The sequence below is a fragment of the Akebia trifoliata genome, chromosome 6, assembly GCF_017979445.1.
Source record: "Akebia trifoliata isolate Shusen 1 chromosome 6, ASM1797944v1, whole genome shotgun sequence".
NCBI lineage: Eukaryota > Viridiplantae > Streptophyta > Magnoliopsida > Ranunculales > Lardizabalaceae > Akebia > Akebia trifoliata.
The window spans coordinates 1156354-1166762 of NC_141380.1; the positions used below are offsets into that span (position 1 = coordinate 1156354).

The 10409-nt window shown below is 33.7% G+C and overlaps 1 protein-coding gene across 1 annotated transcript; it reads right to left on the reverse strand.

The window, feature by feature from the left end:
* Window positions 1–1337: 1337 nt before the first annotated feature.
* On the reverse strand, window positions 1338–8741 carry LOC147399422 (cation/H(+) antiporter 15-like). The gene is made up of 3 exons (XM_086446597.1): window positions 8326–8741; window positions 4422–5426; window positions 1338–2680 (listed from the first exon to the last, which is right to left on the reverse strand). Exons 1-3 carry the CDS (start codon window positions 8584–8586, stop codon window positions 1556–1558), a joined length of 2391 nt encoding a protein of 796 aa, XP_086302723.1. The 5' UTR covers window positions 8587–8741; the 3' UTR covers window positions 1338–1555.
* Between the last annotated feature and the right edge of the window lie 1668 nt (window positions 8742–10409).

Below are 10409 nucleotides of genomic sequence, written 5' to 3' on the forward strand. Positions count from 1 at the left end.
TCCCTCTCATTAATGCATAATTATCTATAATTCCTCATTTAGAATATCTTAATAGATATTACTAAATATTATATTCTCAATCACTACCTCAACCTTCCTTTTACTATGAGATACATTAACAATTATACAATGTATCTCATGCCTCATAATATGATGCATCTCTTACAGCCTCCCGCAATTGCATGAACTTTGGAAGAAAGATTATGCAATGGTTTCTTTGAATGAATGCTCTCGATCTCATTAATTGATATGCTATTTGATCGCCTAAAATCCAATTGTACTCATTGGTGGTCATCACCTGTCTGTAAAGTCCATCAATGTTGCATCTCGTTCTTTTTCTGAGTTTGTCAGAACCGATGGCTTACAATATCATATCTACCATGATCTCTCCCAATAGCATGTAAAAAAGGATTATGTGATTTAAATAAAATTGTAAGAGATGAATTTTTCAATATAGTAGATTCGTAGAGATATAGAAGGAGGTGTGATTTTTATTGAAGAAAACTAGAACAATAGTAAAGGGGAAAAAAAGATTTAGGTCGACGATGACTTCACGATAGTGGTGACACCATCGTCGAAGAACGACTTACCAAGATCAATGTGCTCAATGAAGCCTGAGTTTTGATACCATGTAGAAATCTATTTTTATTGAAAATTCTTTGATGAATATTACATGAACCCTATTAGGATATTTATAGAGATTATATCAACCAAGATATTAGAAACTAGCTTAATATAGATATACTAATTATTTATAATTCCTAATTTAGAATATCCTAATAGATATTACTAAATATTTTATTCTCAATCACCACCTCAACCTTCCTTTTATTATGAGATACATTGACAATGATACAATGTATCTCATGTATCAATGTGATGCATCTCTTATAGGATTAATTTTCTTGGATGATTACAAGAACCCCAATGGGGTTTATCTGGAACAATTCCAAATAAAAATAAACTTCAATCGAAGGAAATTTAATCCAACAAAAAAAACTATCCTAACCTTAATCTTATCCTAATCCTCATGTGAACTTGATTAGGTGTATCACAGTACACCTTATTATATTGAGTACTGATTTTGTAACTCAACCTGATAAGGTAACTAAAAAACTCACTGACGTGGCAAGTGCAAGAACTGTAGATTTTTCCTCTTGGGATACACAACTGCACATGTTTTATGGGGATGTGCAGTTGTGTATCCTGAGGGAAAAATCTACGGTTCTTGCAGGGTACTCGTTAGATGAGTTTTTGAGTCACAAGGTCAGGTTGGGTTACAAATCATTACACTATTACATTACATCATAACTAAAATTTATAGTGAATCAATCATAATTCTCTTAAAAAATCCATTAATATCTCATTTGTCCACATTGAACCAGACCAACTAGATTTGATTAGTTGAACAAGTCGGGTCAATTGGGCAAAAATTTGGTTCAATCTTCAGGTTCTTAAAACATTGCTTTATACTATATGTTGTGGTCCTCATTTTCAGTGAATTCATCTGCCAAGAAAGAAGCAAGAGAAGAGGAAGAAATTATGATGTTGTGCTTCAGTCATCAGCTGGCATGCCTCGAACCCGGGCCTGTTGTTGCACCACCAACACTGATGCCACGCCCTTGAAATCCGGTGTGGCCATTATATCTCCAATGACTCCAAGCTCTGGGTATTCACTCCATTCATTGAGTCCTATAGTGAGTTGGGACTCCTCATGTCGTCTCCCAACCATGACAAGGTCATATGAATTCTCCATTGATCTGATAGTACTTACAAATCCTGCCACATCACTCACCTCTTCCTCTTGGTACTGAACCCTATCATTGTCCAACGTACTGATCTTAAAGTCATCCAACATGTTGTTATCAAGCATCCTTGCCCTCTCATTATCACGTAAACTGTCCTTGGAAGATACCCGAATTACTGTGAGGCTTATGCTTGGTTGCTCTACCATTCTTAATGCATATGCCAATACTTCTTGGTCATCAGCACCACCAACGAAGAGAACGCCAATACGGTACAACAATGTGCTTTGTATATTTGATGTGGAGGAGATGAGATGCGTGTGGTCGATCAGGATTCCCACAGAACAAGGGGCCTTATCGATTACATTGCTGTTGAGGTTCCTGATGGCAGTAGATGACTCAACCATGCCTGTCGCCAACCATTGCCTATGAAAGGGTATGATTATAAAGGATGTCCTTTCCTCAAGAGCCAGCCAACACACATCGTTGTGGATTGTAATAAAAGGGGCAATGCTGGTAAAAGCATCTACTGAGACAATTCCTTGATTGCCATTCTCATAGTTTCTGAAGGCTTTGATGATATATTCTGATGTACTAGATTTAGCAGAAGATCTAGTATTTCGTCTGTGATGGATGAGTAAAGAGGAATCACGGCCTACTAGCTCGACAAGGTGGAGAACACAAACATTAATGGGGCTCTGCTTAGTAGGGTTGGAGGCTTCAAGGAGTTTGATGATGGGGGGGACGTTGTCTTGGGTGTGGACACAAGTGAGTATGCCGAGTCCAGTATCTGTTCTAGTGTGTAGGATGGTCCTTTTCTTGTATGTCAGATAACTTCTCGATGGATTGTAAAGAGATCTCACGAGGGGTGAGGTAACCCCAACCATAACCACAATTGATGTTGTGATAATTGAGAATACTTCCCCGGTGATTTCCTGCACCCAAGTTAATTTTTAAATCTAAGGAGGCATATATTTTTCCCTTAAAAAACAAGGGAGGTAATTAAGTAGAAAACTCTTTGTACAAATTGGCCAAAAGATAAGTTGTATGTTGATATCTGATATTAGATATCATGTTTTATAAAGTTTATGTTTAGTCAGAGAGAATTTCTTCATATTTTCCTTCAATTTACAAGGTACAAATATATATATATATATATATATATATATGGGTCAGGTTCAAACGACAACCATTTCAACACACATATAGACAACGTGTTTTGTCTTATATGGGCAAAAATGTTTGGGATGGGCTGATTTTTTGTGAGGATGATCTCTGTGGTGAAGAGATCATCCTTGCCAAAAATCAGCTCATTATGAAACTTCTAGACCGTCCAATTTTTGTTGAAAAATTATAGACCGTCCAATTTTTGTAAATCAATTTTGATGGGGTTAGAAGTTTTGGAATGGGATGATTTTTTGCCAGGATGATCCCCTCATCACAAAAAATCAGCCCATTCCAAACATTTTTGCCCATATAAGACAAACATGTTGTCTATATGTGTGTCACAGGAACCCGACCCTATATATATATATATATATATATATATATATATATAGAGAGAGAGAGAGAGAGAGAGAGAGAGAGAGAGAGAGAGAGAGAGAACAACGTTATTACGACCCCTATTACGACTCATATTGCGACACACCATTTTGTCTTATATGAGCAAAAATGTTTGGAATGGGCTGATTTTTTGTGAGGATGATCTCTGTGATGAGAGGATCATACTGGCAAAAAATCATCCAATTCCAAAACTTCTAACCCCATCAAAATTGATTTACAAAAATTGGACGGTCTAGAAGTTTCATAATGAGCTGATTTTTGGCAAGGATGATCTCCTCACCATAGAGATCATCTTCACAAAAAATTAGCCCATTCCAAACATTTTTGCCCATATAAGACAAAATGGTATGTCGCAATATGAGTCGTAATAGGGGTCGTAAGAACCCGACCCATATATATATATATATATATATATACAAACAGTGATTTGGGAAAGTTATAGATACGAAACTAACTTTGACAAATAAATAAAGATTCCATAACAATTGGAATATATACAACTGTGATATAAGTCAAACTTCTAAAATCTCTTCTAAAATATTTCAACTAAATCAGTGTACAGCTCATGCCAACAGTTTATGCTAAGATTATGAAAAGCTGTTGGAGTGCACCGTAATCACTATCATAAATTGGTAGGTTAGAATAGTTATGCATGCATTTAGCTATATATTTCTCTATTTAATGTAATTATTATAACAATGGGCACTAATTACACAACTAGATTGAAGTGGGTGTACATTTGGATACTGATCATCAAGGTTTCATTCGTCATCCCAGTGGTGTAGGTTCAAGCATGGTAATGCATTTAGATAAGTAAGCTAGAAAATCAAATAGAGAAAGAGTCAGGATCCAGAATGGTGTCCCCATCCTATAGCATAGGAATGGTGTCCCGTTCCTATAGTACTATGCTATGGGAACAATGTCTACGGGATGTGTTTTGGTAGGAGCTTAAGAAACATTCCCTATGTGCTTATTTTCCTATAAACACATGCCACGTAGCTAGACACCGTACTTTGCAATAGAAACAGGAGACCATTTTGGTTTGCCACTCATATATAGAGAAATTAAGGTGCATGCATGGTGTGTGTAATTAATTAATAATGTTGTACGTACCTCAGAATGAAGCAGGTCATTGAAGAAGGCGAGTTCAACTATGCCTTTGGAATTCATGATAAGGGCAAGCGAGATAGCATCTTGGAGGGGCATCCTAAAGTAGAGAGCAGGCACTATGATCCCTATGCCCTTTGCCAAGAATAAGACAATGACGATCAATGGAAGGACCCATGCAGTTGTCATATCTGGAAGGGAAGACAAATCTGTCTTCAACCCACAAACAGTGAAAAAGATTGGCAAGAAGATCATTGAAATACAGAATTCAAGCCTCGCTTGTAAACAAGATCCTAAGGGTGGTCCATCTGGTATTACCAAACCTAAGTAAAAGGGAAGCACGTAATAAGAAATACCTAAGAGTTGACTAATAAGCCCAAACCCCAAGAACGAAACTATAATACCAAAGAGGTAGGATTCCTTTACTGCTTTTCCTTCTGGGGTGTGTTTGATTACAATTAAGGCCAGTCGACGCACAAAATACATACTTAGAATCATGAAGACAAAACTCGTTGTCGAAGACAATATTGAATGGCCTAGCAATGTTTTACCGGCTATTGAGATGACATAACGAAATACTACCACTAACGAATCAATAATCGTAATTATTATCGATGAAGACAGTGCTAGGCGACCAAGCTCAGAATTTAAGATCTTAAGCTCACTGAGAAAGCAAGAAATAACAGTGAAGGAAGTAAAAGAATTTACTTTAGTTAAGATGGCGAGCGTGGATCCAAACTTTGGGTCCAAACCCATCGTTTTACTGAGGTACTTGACTAAAGATCTACCCACTACGTAAGGTAAGGCGTAGCATAAAGCACTCATAACTATGATTTTTTTCCCCGCTTTCAAAATTATGCTCATGTCCAATTTTACTCCAAAAAGGAAAATGAAGAACATTAGTCCGAACTTGTAAAATATTTCAAGTACCAATAGCACTGAGCGAGGGAATACAAAATCTGCAAATACTCCAATTTTGCCGAGGAATGAAGGACCAAGTAGAATACCACCCTGGTAGACACAAATCATCAGCCAAACACAACATCAGTACCACTCCGCCAGGATTTAACCTCTCCCATCTTTTCTTTTTCTTTTTTCCTAATCCAGTTTCTAATTAAAACCAACTTCTCACCACAAACAAAACCATAGAATGAAATGAAAGAGAATCACGAAAACCTTTATATACATATATATATATGGAAATTTTCGGCACTCTACTATTTTCCCTACGTGTTTTGTCCTACATGAGTTAGAAGTTTTGGATTGAGCTAATTTTTGGTGAGAATGGAGATCATCCTAACAAAAAAAATCAGCTCATTCCGAAATTTCTAACTCTTTATAGGGCCAGCTCAACCATTAGGTCAATTAGGCGTTTGCCTAAGGCCCCAAAAAATATTTATTTAAGGGTTCTTACTTAAAAATTCTTTATTTCCTAAAAATAAAAAATGTTAGTCTAGATGGCTTTTTTATTTTTATTTTATTTTATTTTTTTTAAATAAAATTATATACTTAGAAAAAAAAACACCTTTAGATAACTTTAAGATTTAAAAATAAATAAATAATAATAAAATAAAAAATTCAAGGCCCCTTCAAATTTGGAGATATCCCAAAAAGAATAAAAACTTAGTTTCCTACAAAATTTCTTTAGCAAATCTCTCCCACATTGAAGATCTTCTCCTTAAAAAAATATACAATTTTTACATAATTTGTTCTCTTAATATTGAGAAAATAAATTTTAAATAATTTTGTAATTGTATAAATAATTAATAATATTATTTTAAAAGTTGATCATATTTTGTCATTTAATATTTATAGTAAGCACTTTTTGTATTTTATAATTTAAGAAAACAAATTCTTTCCAAAAAAAACCTAAGATGTTTTCGCAGTAGGCTTCATTTGCAGAACATGACCTCCATATATACATAGGGAACGGATCAAGGAACATATGTAAAAGCAATGTAACATTAATAAATCTCCAAAATATGAGTTAGAAGTTTCGGATTGAGCTATTTTTTGTGAGGATGATCTCTATGATGGGAAGATCATTTGAAAAAAAATCAGTCTAATCTGAAACTTCTAACCCCATTAAAAATGATTTAAAATGTGGATCGTCAATTTTTTGCCAATAATTTGTAAATCACTTTTGATGAATTTAAAAGTTTCAGATTGAGCTGATTTTTTGTGAGAATGATCTTCTCATCATAGTGACCATCCTCGCAAAAAATCAGCTCAATCCAAAACCTCTAACCCATTTTTTGAAAAATCACACACACACACACACACACACACGCATACATACATACATACATACATACATACATACATAATACATACATACATACATACATACATACATACATACATACATACATATACATACATACATACATACATATATATATATATAATATATATATATATATATATATATATATATATATATATATATATATATATATATGCATGGGTCAGGTTCAAGGGCCATATGAGAAAACTTTCGTTTTTCAAAATAAGGGTTAGAGGTTTTGGATTGAGCTGAGTTTTTGCAAGGATGGTCACTATGATGAGAAGATCATCTCACAAAAAATCAGCTCAATCAGAAACTTCTAAATTCATCAAAAGTGATTTACAAATTAGTGATAAAAATTGGTAAAAAATCGACGGTCCACATTCTAAATCACTTTTAATGGGGTTAGAAGTTTCAGATTGGCCTGATTTTTTTTTTTGTGGATGATCTTCCCATCATAGAGATCATCCTCACAAAAAAATCAGCTCAATCCAAAATTTCTAACCCATATTTTAAAATTTTATTTACCGTCGAAAGTTTTCTTATATGTTTTCTCATATGGCCCTTGAACCTGACCTTATATATATATGGGTCCCGTTCAGCAACAAACATTTTGACAAACATTTTCGCAAAACATTTTTCAAAACATGGGTTAGAGGTTTTGGAATGGACTGATTTTTGGTGAGGATGATCTCTACGGTGAGGAGATCATCCTCACCAAAAATCAGCCCATTCCAAAACTTCTAGCCCCAGTTTACAAGTTGAAAACTCGTGGACCGTCCATTTTTTGTAAACCATTTTTGATGGGGTTAGAAGTTTTGGAATGGGCTGATTTTTGGTGATGATGATCTCTTCACCGTAGAGATTATCCTCACCAAAAATCAGCCCATTCCAAAACCTCTAACCCATGTTTTGAAAAATATTTTGCCAAAATGTTTGTTGCTGAACATTTCCCTATATATATATATAGGGTCAGGTTCAAGGGCCATGTGAGAAAACATGTAAGAAAACTTTCGGCGGTAAATAAAATTTTAAAATATGGGATAGAAATTTTATATTGAGCTGATTTTTTGTGAGGATGATCTCTATGATGGGAAGATCATCCAAAAAAAAAATCAGCCCAATCTAAAACTTCTAACCCCATTAAAAGTGATTTAGAATGTGGACCGTCGATTTTTTTTCAATTTTTATCACTAATTTGTAAATCACTTTTGATGGATTTAGAGGTTTCTGATTGAGCTGATTTTTTGTGAGGATGATCTTCTCATCATAGTGACCATCCTTGCAAAAAATCAGCTCAATCCAAAACCTCTAACCCTTATTTTGAAAAACGAAAGTTTTCTTACATGTTTTCTCACATGGCCCTTGAACCTGACCCATATATATATATATGTGTGTGTGTGTGTGTGTACGGTTTGTTAATTTAGATTTACCTTTACACCACTACACAAAATTTCAGAAAAAACGCATTTTAAGAAAATTTCAGAAAAGCACATTTTAGATGATGATGGAATTATAAAATAAATTTAGATTTTTCCATACAAATCCCTTTTCGTAAAACAAAAAAAAGGAAAATAAACTTATTTACAGAAATGGATTTTCGTAAAAAAATAAGCCACTTACAAGTATCTGTGAGATGATCAATTGCTGTCCAAGTGGCTTAAGAATGAAGTGGACAGCACTTGTAATTATCGAGATCAGAAAGAGATGGAACATGAGAAGAGGCATTGCGTATTCCAAAGAGTGATCACCAAACCAAACTCCCTTTGAATTTACTTTAAAGGGATTAACGCAAATTTGATCATCATTTATTTGTGTCAACTGTTGGGTGTTGTTGAGATTGGCTTTTTCATAAATAAATATTATAGGTATTGTTGCATTCATGGCTGAAGCTTTTGACTGATATCTGTATCACGAGAGAGTTAAGAGAGATACCGATCAAAAGTGGGAAAAAAGGTAAAATTAATGAGAGAGAACATATAATTCTCAATTAGTCTCAACAGGGCTTATTTATAAATTAAAATATTGATTAAAAGGGATTTTGAAGATTATAAAATAAAAATGATATATATATATATATATATAAAATAAGCAACGGATTTATAGGATCGTGACTGGGTTTCAATTTGGTTAGTTTTTGACCAAAATATTCCTTTTCGGACTTTTGTTTTGGACCTAAAATATTATATTATTTAAGGTGTTGAAAATGGGTATTTTTGGCTTACATTTTTTTTGGGTTTGTTACAATGCTCCGACTATTGAGTACCCAAACTTAAAATAAAAAAATTCAATAGTGAAGTATAAAGATTTTTTTTTGAAGTTTGTAGAACTTCTTCTTCTACCATCCTGCGGTATCAGATCATGTTTTTGAATAGTAGAAGGTGATCAAGAAATTTCTATTGTCCACTGTGGGCAAGAGAGAAATTTCCTCTTTTTTTATTAATGTCATTTGCACCACATGTCAAATGGTTGTTGGACTGTGAGCAAATTTACTCACAGCCATGGTTTTAAAATTCGGTTTCACGTCTCATCTTGTCCATGTTAAATACCAAGTCACCTCAGAGGAATTTTTCGATACGCTTGAGACGTCTTGTTCAAAAATTTGAAAAATGAACATGGGGTTCTAAATCTCGTTTGAAAAGTTGACTCAGTCTCATCCATATCTGATACCAAGACGACTCGGACGAGTTTTGAAACCATGCTCACAACCTTGTGAGCAAAAAAGCACTCAAGGCATTGTTGAGAAAGAAGAAAAGAGTTATAAAAGTAGTGCAACATGAACTTGCATCCCTAATTTAGAAAATTACCCTTGCATGTTTGACGTTCCACGTAGTGAAGACTAGTTGAGTGATTTTTCTCTCAAAGAGCTGTGAACAAATACGCTCATGGTCCAATAGCCATTTGACATGTGGCGCAAATGACATTAGTAATAAGAGAGAAAATTTCTATCTCATCTTCACGGTGGCAAATAGAAATTTTTTGATCGAATCACCTTCTGCCATTCAAAAACATGATCTGATGCCATTGGGTCATAGAGGAAGAAATTCTACTAATTACAATAAATAAAAAAAAAAAATTTCACCATTGAATTTTAATTTTAAGTTTGGGTACTCGATAGCTGTCCACTTTCAATTCCATAGATCAAGCTTGAAATCTTTTTTTGATTATGTGTTTTTTTAATAAAATCTTGAAGGCTATGGTATTAGATTGATAATGTGAAAATCCATGTGGTTTCAATGACTCATTTTAAGATTTTAAATCTCAGAATTGAAATTCCTAGGGTAGAAGATGTGCGGGCAAGAGGGAGAAATTTTCTCTCTATGAATGATGTCATTTGCACCACATGTAGGGGTGTCAACGGATAGTCGAAAATTGGAATCTGATTCGAATTTGAATTCGAAAAAATGAATATTATCCAAAAATTTCAGATATCGGATTCGAATTTGGATAGTTTTATATATTCGAATCCTTATCGGATTCGGCTTCAGATATCAACATTTCAAATCTGATAATATCCGATTTGAAATAATATATAATATAAATTATTTTATTTGATTTATTTTTTATATAAATAATATAATTTATTTTATATTATTTATTATATAAATAGTATAATATATAATAGATTTTTTTTTAATAAGGAAAATTGTGTTTTTTATAATATACAAATTATTCGAATTCTAATAGGATATTATCTGATATCCGAT